This window comes from Paramisgurnus dabryanus, chromosome 3, assembly GCF_030506205.2.
Source record: "Paramisgurnus dabryanus chromosome 3, PD_genome_1.1, whole genome shotgun sequence".
NCBI lineage: Eukaryota > Metazoa > Chordata > Actinopteri > Cypriniformes > Cobitidae > Paramisgurnus > Paramisgurnus dabryanus.
In genome coordinates, this window is record NC_133339.1 from 48359187 (window position 1) to 48383544 (window position 24358).

The 24358-nt window shown below is 36.3% G+C and overlaps 2 protein-coding genes across 3 annotated transcripts in view; one reads left to right on the plus strand and one right to left on the minus strand.

The window, feature by feature from the left end:
• The window catches only part of radil2a (Ras association and DIL domains 2a), a 41959-nt gene extending 24743 nt beyond the window's left edge, over positions 1 to 17216 (plus strand). The window contains exons 9-16 of one of the 2 annotated variants that reach the window (XM_065269173.2): positions 742 to 961; positions 1047 to 1219; positions 6041 to 6185; positions 6279 to 6457; positions 7738 to 8125; positions 13918 to 14030; positions 15757 to 15899; positions 16198 to 17216. In XM_065269173.2, the coding sequence (XP_065125245.1) occupies positions 742 to 961; positions 1047 to 1219; positions 6041 to 6185; positions 6279 to 6457; positions 7738 to 8125; positions 13918 to 14030; positions 15757 to 15899; positions 16198 to 16297 (1461 nt within the window). In that variant the 3' untranslated portion in view covers positions 16298 to 17216. The remainder of the gene's footprint in view (positions 1 to 741; positions 962 to 1046; positions 1220 to 6040; positions 6186 to 6278; positions 6458 to 7737; positions 8126 to 13917; positions 14031 to 15756; positions 15900 to 16197) is intronic. The other variant, XM_065269174.2, reaches the window with a different exon arrangement.
• Positions 17217 to 21789: 4573 nt separating this feature from the next.
• LOC135750392 (protein NATD1) lies at positions 21790 to 24356 on the minus strand. Its single transcript, XM_065269184.2, has 3 exons — positions 24150 to 24356; positions 23816 to 23934; positions 21790 to 23742 (listed from the first exon to the last, which is right to left on the minus strand). The coding sequence occupies exons 1-3, from the start codon at positions 24316 to 24318 to the stop codon at positions 23626 to 23628; spliced, it is 405 nt and encodes a 134-aa protein (XP_065125256.1). The 5' UTR covers positions 24319 to 24356; the 3' UTR covers positions 21790 to 23625.
• Between the last annotated feature and the right edge of the window lie 2 nt (positions 24357 to 24358).

Below are 24358 nucleotides of genomic sequence, written 5' to 3' on the forward strand. Positions count from 1 at the left end.
TTGTTGTTTGTATACGTCTGAGAATAACAAATTTTAATGTTGCAATGTCAAAACCGCAATAATGTGAAACCGTGATATTTTTTCTTAAGGTTATCATTACCGTCAAAATCTCATACCAACCCATGCCTACTTTAGTCTGGGTTTTGGTTGTGTATGCTGTTTTGTCATTTCTCTGATAAAACCGGCTCCCGCAGGGCTCTCTGTCTTGCCTGACTTTCCGTCTGGCACGATTATCTGTGTGGTCTTTATTTGTTGATAAAATCCCTTTATCTGGTGCTGAGGGGGAGCACTGCTTTAGTCAATGGGAAAAGTAAGTTTGGTTGTGAGAAGAAACTGCTGGTTTAGTCTTATCTGAATGATTCCCAAGACTCTCACTGATGTTGTAACAATGGGTAATCAGGGAGGAGACATTCTCCATAGCCCAGTCACATTAGATCACCCCGCTGAGGGGAAGTTGGCCTTTGCCCAGCTTCCTGTCGGCTCACGTGTGACATTCAAGAGCTGCACACACTCCTGACTAACTTATCAAAACTTTTTGTTATTTTTTATTATTCTGCATTCGATACATGTGATGTTTTACATTGGCACAGTATTTATATTAACTCTTTGAACGTTATATATACAGTGCTTAATACATTTATTAGAACACCTGTGTATTTGTCTCTTTGACCATCCAGCATCATGAACTGCTTGAATATAAAATATATTATATACATATATATAATCTTTTCTCTCTATTAGAGTATGTATGCTGTGTTGCCTGAGCTGTTGGACAGTAACCCTTTCTCTGAGAGTGGACAGCTGCGTATGCCTGCAGGGCTCAGCCATGTCCTGGACGTACTGAAGGAAGCGCTGCGTCTGCTCAATGCTTTCCAGGTGCACGGTGAGATCACATCTCAGCTGATGGCGTACCTGTTCTTCTTCACCAATGCCTCGCTCTTCAATGCCCTCATGGAGAGAGGTGAGGCTCTTCTGCACATTCGCACAAAACAATAGTTGCGTTTCAACTATTCCGATTGCGACTTTTTGATAAATGCTGTTTTAAGGATCTGGGGGGAACTTCTATCAGTGGTCTAGAGGGGTGCAAATTCGGGCCAACATGGATTTGCTGATGGACTGGATTCAGAGCGTTGGACTTGGAGATCTGGCTTCAGACTTCTTCCAGAAGCTCTCCTCAGCTGTCAACCTGCTGGCTACTCCCAAAGAGTCTCTACTACAGGTCAGCAACTGTTGAAACTAAATTTTTTCCTTGGCCCAATAGAACAAAAGTAAAAATGTTGCCTTATTTCTGAGAGTGAGAGCTTTCATTTGATAAAAGACTTGGCCATGTTTGTCATACTTGAAAAATATGAAATATGTGAATATTAAATCATATAAAAATATGGGGGGGTGATAGTGTAAATTAAGTGTAAATAACTTTCTTACAGTGAAATATATCTCAGAGTGATGGAGTGATATATCTCAAAGTGATGGAGTGATATCTGTAGAAAGTAGAGATTCTAAGCTTTCAAACTGATAAATCTCATATGTGGTACTGGGTCGATGACAGGCCATTAAAAATTCATGGAATATTTTATATTAAGTCATAATAATTAATTTTGGACCTGGTACAGGGTCCACAGAGTTAAATTGGTTAAAATACAAATGAATCATAGCACAAATTTCTAGAGGTGACCCTTTCAACCGATCTATCTGTCTGTTTGTCTGTCTGTCTTTCACAGTTTCACAAATTAGCCTGAATGATTAAGTCGTGAAATGGTTTTCGAATAGAATTAGAATGACATCAGAAATCTAGAATAATCCCGCTAAGTCTCGCTAGTCATGGAAGTTCATTGTTTTAAACATGTTGAAACCCTGGGTGTCAGCTAGTACTAAAGACGTGATCATTGTTCAATTAAACAAAGAATAATTAACTTATCTTTGACTGGAAGGTGTGTTGTAGACTAATCCATACAAGTGTCATAATAGAAATACCAATAGTGTGTCGATTAAACCCTGTCACCAAGTCCATAAGCTTCCATTTGGTGTATTAAGATTAGGGCTGGGCCGATACCACTTTTTCATGTCTGATACCGAAGTCTCTATCACCCTTTTGATCAATTAAGCTGCAAATAACACATTTGTTAGCTGTACAAAAAGCTTAAACAGAGCTACAGAACTCAAACATTTTACTGTGCTACAAATGACTTTGCAAATTCAAGACTCAATGAAACATTGTGCAATACTGCTGCTTCATTTGTATTTAAATGTTTCAAACAGACTAGTCGCAACATTTTTTGCCAAGTTGCCATGACAAGGTCTGTGTTGGTATTGGATTGGGTTGTACTCCCGACTTATTAGATCAGGCCATTTTCGCCAATATCGGTCTGAATATCGTATCAGCCCACCCCTAATTAAGATGTGTGAGTTTTTAAAAACTTACTTTTATAAACCAGCAGCCTTGTTTGTGGTTTAAGATTAATTTAATATGACAGCATCAAGATGGTATAAATCTTACGCAATAATTCTTAAAGTGTGGTCCGTGGACCACTGGTGGTCTGCCAACCCCCCTATTGGTCCGCCAAAGATGACCTAATCTAGGCAAGTGTTTATACAATCGTCACTTATTTAAGTAGATTTTTAATGCACTTGCGAAACTGTGATATCAGTTCTTCCTATTCTGTTTTAATAACGTAAAAATGGATCGGTGGCTAAACCAAAGATGAGTCAAAAGAAAAGATCAAGCGTCAACTGAAAGCAGCTAAAATCCACAGATCTATTTGTTTTGTTATGTACTAGTTTTTGTTTCATGTGTAAAATCCCTGTAATTTCAGTGATATTGGACATTAAGGGGAAATTTTTTTTCAGCATTTTATTGTTAGGCCTACCATAGTTGCAACCATAGACTTCCTATACCAACCACCTCAGTTTTAAACTAATGGCTCTTTGAAATGACATTAATTGGGACCTAGGCTGTTACAGTATGTTTAATTGCAGTTTATTTTTCAGATGTGCAGTTTGTTGTTCATATTAAGGCTGCAACTTATTTCACATTTACTTTTTCAAATGAAATAAAATTCATATAACAATTTCTGAACATATCATTGCATTTGTGTTTAAATAATTTGTTTTTAAACTTAAATTTAGCTTATCCTTCCTATTTTGTTGTTTTTTGGGGGCGTGTTAGGTGGTCCTCAGAAAAAAATTGGAAGATAAAGTGGTCCTTGAGCTGAAAAAGTTTGAGAATCACTGATCTAACGCAAGGAGCACTGTATAGAAACAGATACCGTCTTTAACCTGATAACATCCTTTAAAAGTTGTTAGGAATACCCTGAAAGCATTTCCTTGTGTACAACAGTAAACACTTGACTTATCAAGACCGTAAAGCAAGGACACAATAATAGAGCGCAATACAAAGTTTACAGCACACCACCCAAACACTTCCTGTGTCGTGGAGGATTTACAAAGGTCCTTCAGACTTCAGGTTGGCTGGTAGTCATGGCCCTTGGTCCCACAGTAAATAAACAAATAACCTGTTAGGATGACATCACTGGGTGGGAGGGGCTCATATGATCTCACTGTCTTAAGACGTCAGCCAAGTTTACCTTTAACAAACTCCAAGGAAACATACGCGAGTCTGTCTCACATGAGTGCTTTGTTTATTTGTCCTGCATTCCACAGTTGACCATAAATAGCACATTGAACACTGTGGCTCCGTTCCAGAAGCTAGTAGGTGTGGAGGCGCCAGCAGTATCTGTATAAAACACTTTTAATGATATCATCACACACTGTAACACGTCTTGATGCAGCATGTATTTTTTAACATCATCTTGTATTTAATTAGAGTAAATGTCAACTTCCTCTGTCCTTTCAAATAATAGTTACATGTCACGGTTGCTAGGAGACCGTTCCTGGTTGTTAAGGTTTCACTTGTGGCATGAAGTCAGAGTGCATGGTTTAGTAAAATTACCAATGGACAAAGTTACAGATGTTAAACTTTTGTACTTCTTGTGTCTTTTTTAAGATAGCAGTTGTGACTCTTTAGCCATACACTCTTAAAAATGAAGGTACTGAATGATGCCATATAGAAGAACCATTTTTGGTTTGTATGGTTGCATAAAGAACCTTTAACATCTGAAGAACCTTTCTGTTTTAAAAAAAAAAGTTATGAAAGAAATGTTTCTTGTAAGATTCTTTGACTAACTGGATCTCTGAGGAACCAGAGATGGTTCTTCTGTGGCATCGCTGTGAAGAACCTTTAAAGCACTGTTATGTTTAATTTAATTACTCCTTTTAGATTTTCCCCTGACATCTGCAACTTTCAAAATATTCAAAAGAGATCTTGACAATATCTTTGTGCCCACGATTGTTTGTTGATACCTTAAAGCGATACTCCACCCAAATATCAAAATTACCCCGTTAATTCATTAAACCAGAACGAAAAGTGTTTTTTGGTACATTTTCTCTGTTTCTGACTCCAATAGATGGAGCAACCAACATCTGATGTACTTTATAGTGGACAAAAATGCCTATTGAGAAAAAATGCAATACACAACTTGATTTTATAAAAAGGATTTGTGACATCAGCTGAAAAGTCAAGTCATTTCAGAATTTAAATGGATACTCCAGCCAAATTTCCCCATAATTTACTTACCCTTCTTTCAGAGGAACACATTTGGACTTATTTTAGTAAATGTCCTTGCTCTTCTAAGCTTATAATGGGAGAAAACAGGGATCAGGGAACAACTTCTGACTCAAAACCCCAAAAAGTGCATTAATCCTTTACAGAGGTAATCCACACAGCTCCAATGGGTTAATAAAGGTCTTTTGCAAGTAATGCAATTTTGCAACAAAAATATCCATATTTCAAACTTTATAAACTGGTAATTATGTTATCTTGGACTCACACAATTCATGAGAGAGTATTGTGCACCATGAGTGCTTGTAAACTCGTTTTATACTCAAATCCTGGAAGAAAGCAGCTTGTCTCAGACCAGCCATACCTCAGGACTCACGTGTAAATAAAACCTTTGGCACGTTCCAATGGATACATTTTATGAACATACACATGAGAGACTGTGTTTGGCTTCCAAAAACTTCCTTTGACTTAGCCAAAAGGAAGTGATGGACCACGCCCAGAGTCATGTAGCACAGCCAATCACATGCAAGGGTTCTGTCAAAACACTTCACTGACCAAAAGATTTGTTTACTGTATGTGCCTGGCTGTAATTATATTATTACATTTGATTTATTTAGCTGTTTCACAATCGTTCATTGTTCCAAAGCAGCTTTAAATCAAAATACAAACAAAAAAACACAGAAAAGCAAAGAACAAGAAAAGCATGGAGAGTTTAGGATGGAGTTATTTAAATGTATTTACTTAATTATTAGGTAGTACTTCATTCGAAACTATATTATAAACGGTCCAGGATGGAGTACATGAAGGTATTCAAATTTAATAGTCCACCCCCCCCCAAATTAGCCCAAGTTAACTCACCCACAATCCATCCTAGGTGTAAATAACTTGATTATTTTAATCAAACAGTCATAATTATATCAAATTATACCCTGACTCTTTTTGGCTTTATTGGTCAAAGCGAAACAGTTAATCAAAAACTAATCCATTATTAAATGTCTTTTAAGGTGAAGCGATGTTTTTATGCAAAGAAACATTTATATAACTTTAAACTACAACTGTATGTGTGTTCACAAGAGAATTGCGTTCAGGTGAAAGGCTGACCTAACCTTACCAAAACTCATAATGTTACCCATAAGACAATTAATAACCATATGGATTAGTTTTTGATGGATAGCTAGATGTGCATAACGTGTCTCTCCTGGTGATTGGGGGTGGTTGGTGATTTTAGGAAGTAAATGTCAAAAGATTTCATAATGCACAATTTTATATTTCCTCTCATTTGAAATGTGAGCTGTGTATGTGTACAGACAGACATGTGTATGTGTTCAAGGATATGTGACTGTGTACACCAACATACATGGACGTGTTTGTTGTTAAACCTGTTTCTTATAGAATTGTTCTTCTTTGTACATGTGTTTCTAGACATCATGGTCGTCTCTGAGAGCTGAGTTTTTTCATCTGAATCCGGCTCAGCTGCATCATATGCTTAGAGAATACAATGCAGGTCGTGCCTGTCCTTCCTGCTGGAGCCCATCTGCAGAGGACACAGCAATTGTCCAAAACACCTGTGAGCTTAAACTCTACCTTTATTAAATAGCTGATAGCTTACCATTTCAAACATCATTCCTGTTACTTACCGCACAAATGTTTCCTGTCAAAGCTGAGATCTTGGAGAGTTTCGACAATCATCCTCCATTAATGCTTCCCAGCAGCAGTTTTCAGCTGGAGTTGGGGAGTCCCATCACAGATCCAGGACTTTTCACCCCTCTCCAGAACCTGCAGAAGTTCATACAGTCTCTCGGAGACAGCCAGACACCGTCCAACCCTCAACCTCCACAGGTGAACCTCCATATATTGCCCATATAGTGCTTTATTAAAAATAAGCTTCGACAGATTCAAATTATATTGGATAATTATTTTTGTTATGGTTAATGATAAATCTGGGGAATGATTTTGTATTTGCTGTGCTTATTTTTTTAAGAAAATCTATTGAATTTTCTTGAATTGATTTAAATGTGGTAAATGTCTTTTTGTGATTGTTGCGTGCAAAAATCCTTGGTCGTTTCCTAAAAAATGCGATGGAATATGCAGGATATTTATGCAATTTTCTGCGATTAAATTGCGGGGAACTTGCAAAAATTGCAGGAACTTGCAAAATCATGTGATCACATAATCGTGTTTTCTGGGGGGACTGCTCAATACCCAAAAGGTATATTGAGCATTCCTCCTTCCCCACTTCCCATAATCTTGACATGTATGAAACAATATAATATCTGGCTATGCAACAATTTTTGTCAATCCCACCGAATTCAATCCGATTGCGGATTACGAAGCTATAGTTTATATGTACATTTTATTGTATATAATTCGAACAAAAAGCCTGTGCAAGCACACAACCAGGGTTGCCAGATTCAAGTAACAAATTCAGCCCAATAGCCATTTAAACATTTCCAAAAGCATCACAATACTACTTTGACCTTGGGCTGCGATTCTCATGCGTGTTTCATCAGTAAAGCCGGTTCCTTGATTAGTAGTAAATCACCATCACCTGCTTTCAGATGGAGCGGCATTTACTACACAGAGCGGTATTTGACAGAGAAGCTAGGCAAAATCACGTTCATAATCGAGGAAATCGACTTCGATAATCTATGCGATTTTGCCTAGCCTCTCGGTGAACTACGGCTCTGTGTAGTAAATGCCGCTCCGTCTGAAAGCAGGTGATGCCGATTTACTACTAATCAAGGAACCGGCATTACTGATGAAACACACATGAGAATCGCAGGCGATTATTTATTTTTTTTGCACAGCCCTACTTTAAATAGTTTAAAAGTAGCCCAATTCTGAACTCGGCTGGACAGCCGTGGATTTGGCAATGTTGTGCACAGCATCTCTTGTCAAGTTTGTGCTTTATCTATGGATGAATCTATAAATGTGCAATAGATAATTTTTTGAATTTCTTGGCTCAACCTCAATCGGATCCATTAAGGTGTTTACATAAAGGCTTTTTAGTCTGTTTCAGTCATGAAAGATTTATTGTGTTAGAAGCCGTTTACAGTAATAAATAAATCAAGTTGTTTCAGAGGTGAAAAATTTATCGCATTCATGTTGATGTCATTTAGGACTCCAGCAATGACCTGACTGAAGAAAAGCAGTCTGTTACATACTCAGGACCCAACTGTTACAGACCACACCCAGAGCCTGAACCAATCAGCAGCCAGAATTCAGGGCTAAAGGATCATAACTATGTGTGCGTGACACCTCCTCAGCACCGAGGCTCTCACGCCAACCTAAGTTCATGTGAGGCCGTCCTGACACAGAAACTCAAATGTCTTCAACTTCAGAACAGACTGCCTGGACACACAGACCTGGGCTATCATAAGAGTCTGGCCCTTGACCCGTCCTGCCTGCTTACACCCCCTAACACCCCTCAGAGTCTTGACCAATCTGAGCTTGAAGCCAGTTTAGTAGAGGGGGCAGCCCAGCAGACAACACGACAGCACAGGAAAGGTAAACATCTCTTACAGTCTAAAAAACCTGTCCTAGCCAACCTATATCTACTAAAGTTGGGAAGAGATAGCACATTGAAGTTAATAGTTAACCCAATAATGAAAGTATTGTATATTATTGCATTTCACACATATCACTGTCAGTTTTGTTTATAGCCGGGACAGATAAAATAATTTTCCCTGACTTTGCGTTAAGCTGGAGAACGTTTGCGGGAACTTTTTGCTGGGCGTCAATTAGGGGTGGGCGTTATGAGCTAAAATTCATATCAAGGTTTTTCCACTCTCCAGCCGGTATAGCGGTATTGCGGTATGTTGCCCTATGAGATAAAACATTTTGGAGTCACACCGTAGAAAACCTTAGTTAAATTACTGGCAAAATTTGTGTTTTTGACCTTATGTAACTAATAAGTGAGGGATTGGACATTGACGTGATTTTTTTATCTTTTTACATTTTTTCCTTTAAAAGTGCTATTGTGTGGATGGGAAGACTCATCTTCTTATACATACACTGTAAAAATTAGCTGTAATTATGCAGCTGGTTGCCAGTAATTTACTGTAGAAGATAAAGACTGAAAATGTTTCATGTTAATTTAACTTTAAACAAACTGTTGCCAGTAAATAACATACAGGTAAATGTAAAATATACAGTAAGTTACTGGCAACCAGCTGCCAGTAATACTGTAATTTCTACAGAAATTTTTTACAGTGTATTGTCACTAATATGAGAAGTATGAAAGTATGGAAATAGTATGGTCATTTGCTGGTATGTGCCTTATTAACATGTTTTACGCTACGTCCAAAAAATTAAAGCTGTGTATATCTTGTACCTGTTTGATTTATACATATACAAAGAAAAAGATTTTAAAAAAGACTCATCAGGCACGTTTAATTTATTGTAAATTATAATCGTTTTCAGTATTGTTTTCTTTTTGTTGTTAATATGAACATCTGATAGGAGATACCATCTGCATCACTTTAAATTATTATTAATCCCTAAACGCATTAATAAATGCAGTTTATTAATACATGTTATATTAATAAATGTATTTATTGCATTTAATTTAATTTACCAGCAGATTCACAGTGCCAATATATGCGTAAATATGCACTATTGTCATTCCTTTAAAAGCCCCTCTAATTAATAAATCTGCATTAAGAAAACGAAATTTACCATTAATGGCTTATGTGTTTAGTATGTTGCTTACGTTATCCACTAAAGGGCTCTGAAAGCGCTATTCATTTAACCGTAACTCCTCAACCATTTGCGCTATCAAAAAATCGAATGGTTTCTAAAAGAAGATAATTGCACTTTTTGGCAAATTATGGTTTATTACGATAATTTTTTATCACCTGAAATATAGCCTTTGGCAGGATTTGCATGCACTGTGATAGCCTACATGTGCATAATCTTTAAAAAAAAGATGATTAAAAATGGATTGAAGTGCGATCAGAGCTTTTCATTTTGTGTTTCTGTGGACAGAGCATCTCGGGTTAGGATGAAAATCTGGGTGTTTTAAGGCCTTGAATATATAACTTTCTGAAGGTTAGTTTTTTAAACACCCCGCTAGGAACCTTGATAAGTGCAAAAATAGAATTTATAAATATGTAATGGTATCACCGGTTTGGCAAAATTCATATCATGGCGTGACACAATAACGGTAATTACTATCATACCGGTTATTGCCCACCCCTAGCGTTAATCCAATCAAATGACGCGAAAATGCTGACATTATTGTAGGCCACAATCATGTGACATACACGTCATTGTATGTCTAAAAATTCACAAATTCCTCTTTTCTGGGTTTTGGTCTCTGACGGCATTCTGTAGAAGAATAGCACATGTTTGTTTCCTCGTCGGTTGGTGCATTTTATTGCACAACAACTATTCAGTATTTAGGCTAAACTAAAGAAATTACTTAAATTACTTCTTAACCTGCGGTGAACGGCACATAACGCTTTCATGTCTCTTCAGGGGGTTCGTTTCCCTAAGTGCGAGATGACACATGATAACTAGCAAAAGTTGTCTACATTAGGATAGCAGAAAGTAATAACCCAATTCTTCACCTTTAAGTAAATCAGTTATTTTTAAATGCACCAGTGTTGTTGTGTTTTGTTTCATGTCATGTACTGTAAGATCTTTTTTATGCGTTTCTGACCTGTGCTGTGAGAAATGTCTGATTCGTGTTCACCCTGTGGGGTGTTCCTTGACTTCAAAGGTAGGGTGTATTGTTTTTGGAGGCATATGGAGGTGGAGATGTAGATGTGAGAGTTTGGTTTGTGTGTTCTGGCTCTGATGACTGAAGAAGCTGTTGGTGTTAGGAGATTAGATCAATAGATGACCAGACCTCCTCCTAACAATACAGTGATGGGTAGGTGAGGTCACTGATGAAGTGTGTTTGTGTTCTGTAAACCCCTTTTCACACTTTTCAGAGATTACGTTAAATACGTCCGGGATTTGTCGGGAATCGTTTGATTTTCGGTTCATTCACAATGCCAATGATTTTCCAGAATCTGTGGGTGCATTTACACACATATAGTGCATATAGATCCTGTAAAGACACATGATGTATTTAAAGTCCTGCACTTTCTTAGGTTTTTCCACAGTGTCTGAAGTTTACAAATTTTCTGTGATTTCTTTCGAGAAACCACGCACATGCATTTTAGTTTACGACAAGATCTTAAGGATGTTGCGCTTTTCTGTCATGCTGGTGAATGATCTCAGCATTAGATGATTAGTGACGAGCTCCCTGATCTCTGCTTCAGTCCAGTTTGCTGAGATTTCTCATTGTGAAGGTTGATCTGCGTTTAAATCCCTGTGTCAAAGAGCTGAAACTTAACTTCTTGTTGCAGTGACATGCACATCCCTACTAAGGCACGCCCCTTATGGCATTTTTTTGTCTCTTGTTCACATACTGTAGGATGTGTTCTGTGAATGTTATGGCAATGTTACTAGGTCCTTTACAGGAGCGATTACAGAACTTTTACGGGATGTTTTGTGTTCATACAGAAGCCTCTCTGCCAATTTTACGGAAATTTTCTGCGACTAAAGTGGTGTGTAAATTGGGTATAATAAACCCTTCACAATCAGGTTTTGAAATCAGAAAGCAGTGTTATAACTGTTTTAATTTAACATATTTAAAAAACATGATTTTGATTTATTTGGTTCTGTTTATCAGCACAATGGTCTTGGGTTCGATTCATCGGTCCGTCTGCCGGATGCATCAATTTAAATGGCGTTCTTCTGCAGAATTAGACACAACTGTGTATAGGAACATGCACAAAGTATTACAGCGAACTTATAATTCAAACTTTATTTCAGCTCTAAATGTTAACGAAATTATAGAGGAAGTTTGGGCACCATACGTCTGCAAACCTCAAGTCTTGTGGACGTCACATGGAGCTTCTGAATAGCTTGAGCACCTATTGTAGAGGCATTTGTAGGAATTTGTTTAATTCTTGTTCCCTAATGAGTGGCAAGAAATGACTTCCGTAAAGGCATCATAAAATAAGTCATAAATGTTTTATAGCATGGGAATCCAATGCACCGGAAGGTTTAGTAAAATGAAGTAACTTGTAAATACAACTTTGTCCTTAAATGATATGGTTGGTAATGCTGTATTGATATACATATTGATCTTGAATAAGGATCTTATTCCCACTGGTTTCCTGTAAAGTTTTATATAGTTTTTCTCTATCAAAAGGAGCGTGCTTGGACCACACCAGCACTGCTAATGCATTACCCTTGTTTCGTAGTGATACAAATCCTATAATCTGGTTAAAGAATTAGAAGGTGCTGGTGATGTCAGGAAAAGAAAGAGCCATGGATAAAGCATGATGGGAATTTACAGTTGGCTTGCTGGCTGGAATCTTAATCATTGCAGTCATTGTTCAGGACACTGCTGTATGACAGTGGGGGTTTGGTTGAGGAAAATGATAGCTGCTGCATTTGTTGTGATGGACAGAATCATTGAGGTCTGGAGTAGAAGATATTCATGGGATATTGTAATATATTTGACATTTAAAACAAATTGGATTCATATACAGTAAAACAAGTGGAATTTGGAATATTTGCCATTAAAATTTGGACTTTTGTTTAATGGTAAAGGTTTGTTATGATGTTTTTTAAAGGGTTATTCCACTTTCATAAAACAAATATTCAGATAATTTACCCACCACCATGTTTATGTCTTTCTTTGTTCAGTCGTGAAAAAAAATATTTTTTTTCAACGGTTTGCATTTTCAGTGCAGTTTAAAATTGATGTTTCAATTCAGCTTCAAAGGGCTTTAAATGACCCCAACCAAGGCATAAGGGTCTTATGAAGGGAAATGATCGTAATTTTTAACAAAAAATAAGTAATTTTTAACCAAAACTTCTCGTTTTCCATTAGCCTTGTGAATCACGTCAAAAGGTCATGCATGATGTATTCGAAACTACCGCTTCAATGTTTACAATTGTGAAGAAAGAGGACCGTTTTGATGTTGTTGTATGTGGAATGATAGTAATTAATATCTTTGTGTCAGTTTATTGTTTAAAATGGCCCACAAGTCTGCGTTTCATGTAACTTGTGACCTTTCCACGTGATCACATAATACTTCAGGTCCCGCTGCCACGTCCCAAGGCTAGTACAAGATGAGAAGTTGTGCTTTAAAAGTACATATTCTTTTTTTTTCTTTTTTGTGAAAATGATGATCGTTTCACTAGATTAGACCCTTATGCCTCGGTTGGGATTGTTTAGAGCCCTTTGAAGCTGAATTCATACTGCAATTTTAAACTTCATTGAAACTGTAAACTGGTAAGGTCCACTATGGAGAATAATCCTGGAATGTTTTCCTCACAAAACTTAATTTCTTTTCGACTTAACAAAGAAAGACATAAACATCTTGGATGACATTAGGGTGAGTAAATTATTGTTTTTTTATGAAAGTGGAGCAATATAAAGGTCCGTTATGCAGCGCATTTACTAAGTCTTGATTTTGTTTTTGAGGTGTACCAAAAAAGGTTTTCACACGGTCACAAACATTTTTTTACAATATTTTCAGTACCTCTCTTTCCAGTCTTCCGGACTCTTGAAGCCCGTCTTACTGAAATGCTCTGATTGGTAAAGCTGGCCCAGTCTGTTGTGATTGGTCACATGCTTAAGGGCATGTTTTGGAAATTTCCTGCACCATAAATACAAGCTTTAGCTGGGAATTTATAACTATTTTGTGTGATAGCTGATTAACATGAATTTATATGTGAATCATTAAAAACGTATAATTAGCAAAAGTGCAATAATAAAGACCCACAACCTACAACCACTCCTATATCCAACCTAAAAAACGGTTTGTACTAAAATATACAAATTATATTTTTAAAATACAAATGCAAATTAATTATTGTCATAAAATAGTTATGAAATGGTCATGAGATCATGTCGGCCTGACCATTCATCAATTCGAGTCTCACTCAGAGCGGCTTTGGGTCAAAGTGGCTTTGGGACGGTTACACAAGCATGACTTGAATAGGACGTTTCAAGGAGGGATGCTTTTTTGTGATCATCCAAAGCATTTCAAATGCGATGTTTATAAAACATTCAAAAATACATAAAATATGCGTATTACACGGAATAACTTTCATTACAGAATCTTTTTGGCCAAAACTGCAAGGCTTATAAAAGTGAAAATGAGCCTGCTGCGAAAAACATAAGAAAAAACGTTTTAATGTTTAAACAGTAACATTACATTCTGACTAAAGAGAAAAACATAATAGGAGCCTGCACTGATCATGTGATGTGTGTAATTCTGTGTTCTAAGTGGGGAGCACAGACCAAAGAACAGAGGAAGATGATGATGAGAGAGATGAAGTGTTCACAATAGAGCTGATGAAAGGACCTCATGGCTTTGGGTTGGCATTTGTGGATGGAATGGTAAGAATAGTTTTTTTGGTTTTCTTTATCTTTTCATATTTATATATATTCTTATGTTTGTTAACTACACGACCATATATGTGTTTAATAGAACTGGTAAAGCACGGTACTAGTAGTACCAGGGGAATTGCTTTGATTCCCAGGGAATGCAGTTGCATTGGATAAAAGCTTCTGATTAGGGCTGCAACAACTTATCGAAAAAATCAGATATAAAATTCGCTGTCAACGAATTTCATTATTGGGCTGGTTTGGTTACGCAAATCTGGCAGCCCTGACAGGATAATGATGGAAGCAAAAGCACAATCAAATCCTGGTTAATGAAGGTGATTAGCTAAAGCCAGGACTAGACCTTAGTTTAATTAGGAAATATAACTAGTATTATTACTAAAAAACATTACTTGTATTTTAAGGTAAAATAAAGGGTACTGATGTATTTTAAGACATGACAGTGCAAGTTGTTTTCAGTTTGGACAGCTTTACATTTATTTTATTTAGTCAAGGACGAGTCTAATCCCTGTCCGGGAAACCGCCCCATAAAGTTCTAAAGTTAAAGATTAAAATGAGTTAATTAATCTGTGGCTAAATTTTCACAGAACATCCCTGAAGACTTAATTTATTTTGTTTATTTATATTTAGACATTTAAAGATGTTTTACTGTTTAAAAGCTGCCAAACTTTATTTAAAGCTTAAAATATCTAACTCAAAGATTATATTAGTAAAACTCTTTTGCACTTTTAAAAAGTACACTTCTATAGACGGTTTCATCGGACGCACTTGCGCTGACGCGATACATGTCTGGATCCGAACTTTAGTTCCGGTTTCGTTTTTTTAATGGTCTGACTAGTTGCTAAACTGATCTCTTGAACAAATGCCTCGTTGAAAATAACAAATGTTTGGTTTCCTAATCTATATATTGTTTTTTTGCTTGTTATATAAATAAATTACGTTTAAAGAACTTTGTTGTTATTTATTCTTAACGGAGTTTACCGGAAGTTACATGCGGACGCGACAGCCGCTTGTTTATGTTGTTACTGCTGAAACCGTCTATACGTGAATACCCTAATTGAGTGCCATATTTAGTGAAAAAATCTTATTGAGTAAATATTTATGGTTTTATACAATTAGTTGATTAACTGAAAAAAGCTATACACATTATATCAGTATTTGTGTTTCATATCTATGACCTTCTGCGCTGCTAACACAATACTCTGTAATGTTGTCGTGTCCTGATCCTGCTGGAAGCGTCCCTATGATGCTTTTCAATGCTACATAAGTAGGTGGCTCACTATGTTTTTTTTCACAGAGGCACAGTCTATGATCTCAGTTTGGTTTTGTTATTCGGCCCTGTAAATGACTTAAAAGTGCTAGCTGTACGATACACATGTTGGGGGGGTAATGTTTTACGATAAACTGCACCGTAGGAGATAAATGAGTTTGCGTTGGCCACACCGATCATCTTATAAAGCCAAAGAGTCCAGAGCCTGACTAAACATAATGTGACCCCCTGTGTTTCCCAGAACTGCTGCTATGTCATTGAAAAGGTGGAGTTAAATATAATAAGAACCCTGGTGACCGTGTGGTCGAGAATTCGTAGACAATATACCATCTGCTCACCCACAGTGACTCAGATAGCTGTCAAACAAATTATCCAAATGGTTTCATTTCCTGAACTTGTGCATCATTGACCAGTCACTCGAATCTCATTGTTTCTTTGCTTTGTCTTAAGCAGAAAACTCCATTGAGAATGAGTGGGATCTTTGTTAAGTCAATCGTGCCAGATTCTCCAGCAGCTCGCAACCAAAAACTGAGAGTCGGCGACCGCATCCTCGCTGTGAATGGCATCAGCCTGGTGGGCATGGACTACCACAGGTACTGCATAGTTGTTGATACAGGTGCCATGATGTCCAAATTTGAATTTTAAATATATTTACTATTTCAAAGTTTTGTTGTTGAAACCTTTGAGAAACTAAACAATGCTCAAACTTGAACATAAAGAGTGAATTTCATATAATTTCATATAAAGTCTAGGAGGTCATAATTCACCTCAAAATGGAAATCAAACGATTTCACATCAGACGCCTGAGGTTTATAGATGAGATGTGATGGCCTTCTTGTTGCTAAAACTTGTTTCTAAATAACCCCGTTGTGGTTTATCTTTTCCTTTCAGCGGAAGAGAACTCATCCGGACATCAGGCGATCTGCTCCGATTACTGGCGGCAAAAACAGAATCCAGGAGCAGTGCCAGGACCTGCATCACCAGATGCTAAGCAAAAAAAAACTTTTCTGGAAGTTCATCGCACACATGTTTAGCTCAGGGCTGTAGCATTGCTAGCGCTAGCAACTCCAAGGTCATGGGTTTGATTCCCAGGGAATGCATGAACTGATTTAATGCATACAATGCATAAATGTCAAATGCATAAATGTTAACTTAAATGTTTTTTGCTGAAACCAAAGAAAAGGTGATCCAGAATGGATTCATGTGTTATACTGTTTGTGTCATTGTTTATATTGCTGCTGTTCACACTCTCGTTACCAGCTTTAAACACAATGTCAGCATTTTTTTTTTAAAGAAGTAAAGTCTTGTTTCTTGAAACAGCTTACCAGACATGTGAAAGCATTGTTTACCAGTGTTTTATATTTGCTTAGTATCTGTTATTTCTGTGTTTTGTGGTTCTGGTTTATTGGGAAATAGTTGTGGTCCAGACTGAGTTGTTTCGGCATCCCTACAGCTCATACTGAGAGAATTACGCTGACATTTTATAACTTCATATGCCCGTTTTTATATCATTATATTCAAACACTACTGTAAATATCAGTGCATTGGTCATTTAAGGCATGATCATATGTTTTTTGTATTTTACCCAGGTGTCCCTTTTAATGTGTCACTTGTTGCTTCAGTTAAAGTATGACATTTCCCCCACTTATATCCCATTTTAACTTTCATATTTGCTTCAGTAAATTATGCATCTGTCCATTCGTGCCATTTGTGTCGAGTAACAGTGTTATTTTGTGTCATCAATGTTACTGATGGCATTACACAAAGTGTTTTATTTATATGTATAAGTGCATACGTGTAATATTATGTTGATGTCTTTTTGAAAAGATGAACTGTTTCTATTAAAAATAAATCTTATTCCTAAATTCACAGACACACAATCCTCCTGAAGACGATCAATTACAATATAAAACACTATGAAATCTTCTTTCAGTTTTTTTTTTTTTGTTCAGACAGGAAGTAAGAGTAAAAGATAAGCACTTAAGTAAGTTTTTTACATAGCCAATAGCCTTTAGTTTCATCACAGGCATAAATCTTTTTTTCAACTTGCTGTTGCTTGTCAGAGCTATAGGTGGTATTGGGAGGTAAAGGGGGCATTCAAGAGATCGCTTCATTGGACAAAATTTATATTTGTCAATGAGTGCAAAATTAGCAATCTGCATTTTCCATGTGTTTTTACTGAAATTTACAAACTGTAAACATATCAATGTTTGGTAAACATTTAGGAATACACATAGATGACCTCAAAGCTAACAAACATGGACTTAAACCCAGTTTGGATTTAATGGGTTCTGTATCTACACTCTTAAAACGAATGTGTTAAAATAACAACACATCTAATGTGTTGTCCTAACTTAACACATCTCTGTGTGTTTTACTTTTATTTATTTGAACACAGAATCAACACGAAATAACACATAATTAAATAGTGTTAAATAGGATAACACAAAACAATGTGTTAAAACTAACACATCCTTTCTTAGTGTATGGTTGCCTTCACCCTGCGTGGTCACCTGGGTCCACTGGTACAAATGAAATCTAAATAAAGCTGTGGCAAACTGTTTGCTATGAGGAGTCCAGCTGCTGTCATCTGTAGTAATGGGGCTATAAAAGAGCATGGAGGGAGTCCAAGGGTGTGCTTCAGAGAGTCACCACAACGCTTGCCATTTATAGAGCATTTATTGAGTGAGGTTTTCACTGTAGCAGTTAGACACACCCGCTGTATACATGAGATTTTAACATGCTTTTAACACATAAGGCTCTCTTTACACAAACATTTAAAAGATTTGCTTACAAGTGGTTAGTTAAAGTGTCTACATCACCTTATTCCAATACTTGTGTTGGATACTGCCATACTTTACAGTTTTGCTGAATTGCTAAAACACATTTTTTGAAACCATCACTCATTTTCTCAAAACCTTAAACACAATTTTGAGTTGTTGTGTTTGCTTGATGATAACGATGTTGTAGTTGTGTTCAACTTTTGCCTGCCTGTGTTTAGCATTTATAAAACAAGTGCATTGCAGTGTGAAATTTGTGTTTTAGTGAGAAGTTTGTGTTCAGAATTTTGCAAAAAGAGTGCATGATTTGACAAATGGGTTTAGGCCACTATGAATTTGGTTCAGAGATTGGGGTTTAGTGTTTTAGCAATTCAGAAAAACTGTAATAAATAAATAATTTATGTTTACTTTGAGTAAACCAAAATCTTTATCTTGTTGTTATTTCGATTTTGGCTGCATTGCACAGCTAAATATTTCAAAATATAATTTAGTACATATATTTTTTGGCCATTTTTTGTATATTTTTGATAATATATTTTTGGCGTATTGGTTCTATTCAGGGTAAAGTTATAATTTTAGCCCCATATTTAAGTAAATGGATAGAGTAAAACATTTATCATGGTGAAGTATTTCACAGCTGTGGGGTAAATGATAAGCATAGGTGATAAGGGAACTTTTCTTCAGACGCAGGAAATCCAGTCTGGAGACCGAATAAGAGAGGATGAACAAGAGGAATTTATTCACCCCACCCCCATTGACGTATTGTTTCAGCAGTACACTCTAAAAACAAATGGTGCTAAATGCTAAATAGCATAATTATGGATGATGATGTATTACAGTTTTTCTGAATTGCTTAAACACTAAAGCCCAATCTCTGAACCAAATTCATAGTGGCCTAACCCATTTATCAAACCATCCACTCTTTTTGCAAAACTCCAAACACAAACTTCTCACTGAAACACACATTGTACACTGCAATGAACTTGTTTTATAAATGCTGGAAACAGTCTGAAAGGCAGATGAAGAGTATGAGGAAGAACAGGACACCAGAGACGATGCAATTGGCAAAACTTGCAGTTGCATTGCTGACTTAAATACTAGTGCTGCTTACAGTAATATTGAAAACTTACTATTACTTGCATGCAGTACTTACAGTAAAGTATTCACTATATTCACTGAACTAAACTTGTGATTACAGTAATACAGATTGTTAACTGTATTTGTAGAGCGTGTAGTTATATACAATAAACATTTATTTTTCTGTAAGCAAATGTCTTGTATGTTGTGTTTTCCATTTTTTTTAAGGTAGTGTCTAACGGATGCTCTGTACTGTTTTATATTATAGACTTATGTACATATGATTTGAAAGCTTAGTTTGATTTTGAGTACAGGTGAAATGGTTTAAAAAAAGTTTGATTCTGCTAGAAGAGTCAGGAGTTCTGTGAATTTAGTTGGACAAATTGTATTTGTGTTTAAGGTTTTGAGAAAATGAGTGATAGTTTCAAAAAAATGTGTTAGCAATTCAGAAAAACTGTAAAAGTGTTTGTCTCCCTCTGTTGGTCGAGTTGAAAATTTTATTTTCATAATAAAGCAACAGTTTTTTACGATTGCTTACACACAAAATCTTTTCGTGTCACACGATTTTTGAAAGCTCTCACTCAAAGTGCAAAACTACATGCCAAATCTTCAAAACCATAAGCTATTTCTCAGCCTTTGAATGGCCTAAAACACTACACACAATTCTCTACCTAAAACACAAATATCTACGAGGAAGTCACTTGCTCTCCAATTCCAAACACAACCAATCAAAATGTTACACTTATTCACCAGATCACACAGACACACTCCTCACATGTGCAAACACTAAATGCATAACTGATCACTAACCAATCACTGCTTTACTTTACAGTAGTATAGATAGGCCTATAAATAGGTCAAAGGTCAGATTACCCGTTTTGGCAATCTGCACCCCACCCCCTGCCAATTCCTGGACCGGGACCACACACAATTTACTGTATTCTACTGTAAAGAATATACTTTTGGTTTACATGTTTATAGTTTTATTGCATATACAACAGTAATGTTTGGACTAATAAATATTTTTTGTTTCTACATTGCATTGGTGTTTTCAGTGTACTTGTTACCCCTCTAAGCAGATTACTTTCACTGTATATCCAAAAATGTATTACAGTTTTTCTGAATTGCTAAAACACTAAACCCCAATCTCTGAACCAAATTCATAGCGGCCTAAACACATCTTTCAAATCATGCACTCTTTTTGCAAAACACTAAACACAAACTTCTCACTAAAACACACATTACACACTACAATGCACTGACTTTTTATATAATTGCTAAACATAGGCAGGCAAAAGTTGAACACAACTAAAACACCGTTATCATCGAGTAAAAACAACAACTCAAAGTTCTACACACTTTTTTCTAATGGTATTTTTTACCAATTGTGTGGATTGGAAACAGTCTGATAGGCAGATGAAGAGTGTGAGGAAGAAAAAGACACCAGAGACGATGCAATTGGCAAAATTTGCAGTTGGATTGCTGACTTTTTACAAAATACAAGAGCTGCTTACAGTAATATTGAAAACTTACTATTACTTGCAGTACTTACAGTAAAGTATTCACTATATTCACTGAACTAAACTTGTGTGATTACAGTAATAGAGATTTTTAACAGTATTTGTCAAGTGTGTTGTTATGTACAATAAACATGTATTTTTCTGTAAGCAGATGTTCTGGATGCTGTGTTTTCCATTTTTTTAAGGTTGTGTCTAATGGATGCTTTGTAGTGTTTTATATTATAGACTTATGTGTGTATGATTTGAAAGCTTAGTATAATTTTGTCAAGTGAAATGGTTTTGAAGGAATTGTTTGATTTATCTGGAAGAGTCAGGGGTTCTGTGAATTTTGTTTAAAATTGGGATTTGTGTTTAAGGTTTTGAGAAAATGAGTGACGGTTTCAAAAAATGTGTTTTAGCAATTCAGAAAAACTGTATTATGAAAGAAGTGTTTGACGTTTGATGCAAATGCTTGATTCTGATATGTGTTTATGGCATTTTGAATGCAGTGTTGCATTTTGAAGGAGATGTGAGCTACTTTGCATTTTGTGTGTGCAGTTTTGAGAATTGTGTGTAGAGTTTTGATAAAAGGAGACTTATTTTTGAAAACGTGTTTAAGCAATTGGTAAAAACTGTAAATAAATTGATTGCAACCATTCCTTACAGTTTTTACCAATTGCTTACACACACGTTTGAGTGAGATGGCCCGCTTTTGCTGAACCCATGTTACTTGAGCTCCAAGCATGCACTGCATTATAAATAAAATATATTCATTGTAATGATTAGCATAGGCTTTTTTAAGTTAACACTGTATTTTATATTTCCCTGTGTAATTCTGTACAACAGTTAAAAGGTGTCCTAATTATTCAAATACTGTACCTGTTTCAATGACCACATATTAATCTCCTCTGAGATTGACTCTCGTTTTGTTAACGTTGGGGTGTGCGAGTGATTAATGTAATTATGTTCCTAACAATCTCAACTAACTGAAACATGCAAATGATTTGTCATTCTCTTTGTGTCTTACATAACGCATTCGTTTTTTTCCAAAGGGGGGAATTTCATTAAGTGAATTTTTCAAGAGGAAATATTATCAAAAATACAAAGCACAAGGTTATACAGTTTTTTCATACTTGCATTTATTCACTTAGTCGGCACAGAGTAGGCCTGCATGATATTGGGTGAAAACTTGCATTGCAACGTTATGTTTTCCTGTGATGTATATTGAGATATGAGAAATACTGGATGTCTTCACCAGATGACTTATAAAAGCTCAGTTTAAGAGGAATTAACTTCTGCCTTGCATTTTTTGTATTGCTCACTGATAGACATCTGTGATTTTCATCTGCTGTGTAAAACCTTTCTTATACTGTATAGTGTACCACTGGCAATATTGGTTCTGCGATGTGATATAGCAGATGCACGCATTGCGATGCCGATGTTAAAATGATGTGCAGTCCTAGTACAGAGAATACACTAGCGGCCAAAAGTTTTGGGACACTTGACTAAAATGAAAACTGTGATCTTTAAAATCATTTAATCTGAAGATGTATGGTAAATGCTTGAAATTACTTTTGTAGACAAAAATATACCTGTGCCAAACAGATTAATTTCTGTTATTAGAAAACTAAAATTTTTAGCCTAGAAATCTAGACGCACCCTAGCGGCCGCAAAATATATTTGCTGCCAGGGTTTACATCTTGATGTAGGTCTGGCTAACCAGGCTATAAAATTTTAGTTTAAAATATTATTTTTGAAATAGATGACTTACACTGAATATTGAAGAAAAAGCAGCCCATAAGAGCCCAGATTAAATATGAACTCCTCCTATACTCTTTAAAATTCATCCTAAATTGAACATTTAAGAAGCTTCTTGAAAAAATGACATGTGTACGGTTGTGCAATTTCTAGTCAAAGGGTGACTGCACTTCAGATAATAAAATATAACAGTTTTGCTTTATTTTGGATGCTTTTAGTCACCAACATGATTCTCACAGTTATATTTGTGTTATGCCTTCATTTGGACGAGTTTATTATTATTCTATAATATGGAAAAAATATAAATAAAGAACGAATGAGTGTCCCAAACTTTTTAGCCGCTAGTGTACATAGATGGACTATACACTGATAAAAATCTGTCTGCCTACATCGGCTCATAATGAACATATTTTCTCTGATTCATTTATAAACATTATAAATATTCCTATTGGACAAACCGTTAACAGCAGTCCACAATAAAATGGTTTACAAAGTCTTAATGAAGATTTTACTGGCCAACATCTGAACCTCTATTTAGAAGAGATACAGTAGTTGTAATCTAATGGTTACAGAGTCGGGCTTATAACCCAAGAGTTGCCGGTTCGAGTCTCATGGCTGTTGGGTTGCAACTGTGGTGCCCTTGAGCAAGGCACCATTATCCTAATTGCTCCCTGGGTGCTGGGATAGCTGCCTACTGCTCTGGCTGTGTGTTCACGACATGCAGTGGTTGCTCACTAGTCACTGGGATGTGTTAAATTTAACTCATAAATGCTGGGATGGGTTAAATGCAGAGGTAAAAGGTATGCGTTCGAGTATGCATTGCATACTTGACAAGCTTGTCACTTTCAGTTTTTTCACTTTCAGATGAACTGGAACCGCTCGCCAAGCCCCATCATCAGACATCAATGCCCCCTTTCTCTTCTTAAACAATTTTGTTTCAAAAGCATAACAAAAATTATGAATTTCTCGCTCAGCTGCTTAACAGACACAATTTCCTTAAGAATGTTGAAATATAAATGTTAGGATCCACTCAGACACAAGAGTAATGTCAGGAAGTTGTTCTTGGGTAATGAGGGTCCTGAAGTTACCATCACATAAAATGTTTACTCACATTAACTTAATACAATGCAACTCTTTCAAACTCCATAATATAGTATATTTATATATAATAGATTTAGGATCAAGTAGAGATGTTCTGGGTTGAATTAATCTTCAATGTAAGCTTGGTATTTAAGATGAGGATTTTCATCCACATATTTCCTGATGTACCAGCAGGATATCCTTGCTTTCAAATGTTCTTCAACAACAAAGTCCAGAGCAGCCTAAAGGAAAAAAGCAGTTCATTATAGCCATTCAGCAGTGTTTAAAATAAAGAAGAGATTTATTTAACGTTACCTTGGCCAGGTGAGCTGCTACACCTTTACCCCTGTGTGATTCAGGAACCTCTGTAGATATCAGCTCCACATGTTTGTCATCTCTGAAGGTGTATTTCAGTACAGCACTCCTCACTCCTCCTTTTTCAATTATATTAAAACAGCGTTTTATTTGGCTATGATCATTTACAATACAAAGCATCCAGCACATACTAGCTGTCACTCAAAACACGTGAGATGCCTAAATAGACAACATTCTGTGAAGTAGGCAGCAGACGACCAGAAATGCTGCCTAGGTGCAAGGTGGTTCACTAGACAGCTATCAAGAATGCATCAAGAATGTTTTCCTTTCTTACCATCGCTGTCAATGTTGATCGTAAAACGCTGATTTTGTCTGTCGTGTATCACATGTGAATGGGAGTCGTTAGTATAAGCGCAAAAGCTGTTTGCAGTGAATCGTTGCCTGCTTTTAAACCCATGAATAATCATAAACATACTGTTTAAAGACAGCCTGTGTTGCGCCATGATGGCGTGACGTCACACAGCGGCGATACTGAACAGCAGA

Excerpts from the sequence above, each read along its gene's own strand:
- LOC135750392 (XM_065269184.2), bottom strand. The coding sequence starts at position 24,318 with ATGGCGCAACACAGGCTGTCTTTAAACAGTATGTTTATGATTATTCAT. Across the intron at positions 23,935-24,149 it reads GATCAACATTGACAGCGATG|GAGGAGTGAGGAGTGCTGTA; the intron begins GTAAGAAAGGAA and ends TAATTGAAAAAG. Across the intron at positions 23,743-23,815 it reads TAGCAGCTCACCTGGCCAAG|GCTGCTCTGGACTTTGTTGT; the intron begins GTAACGTTAAAT and ends TTTTTCCTTTAG.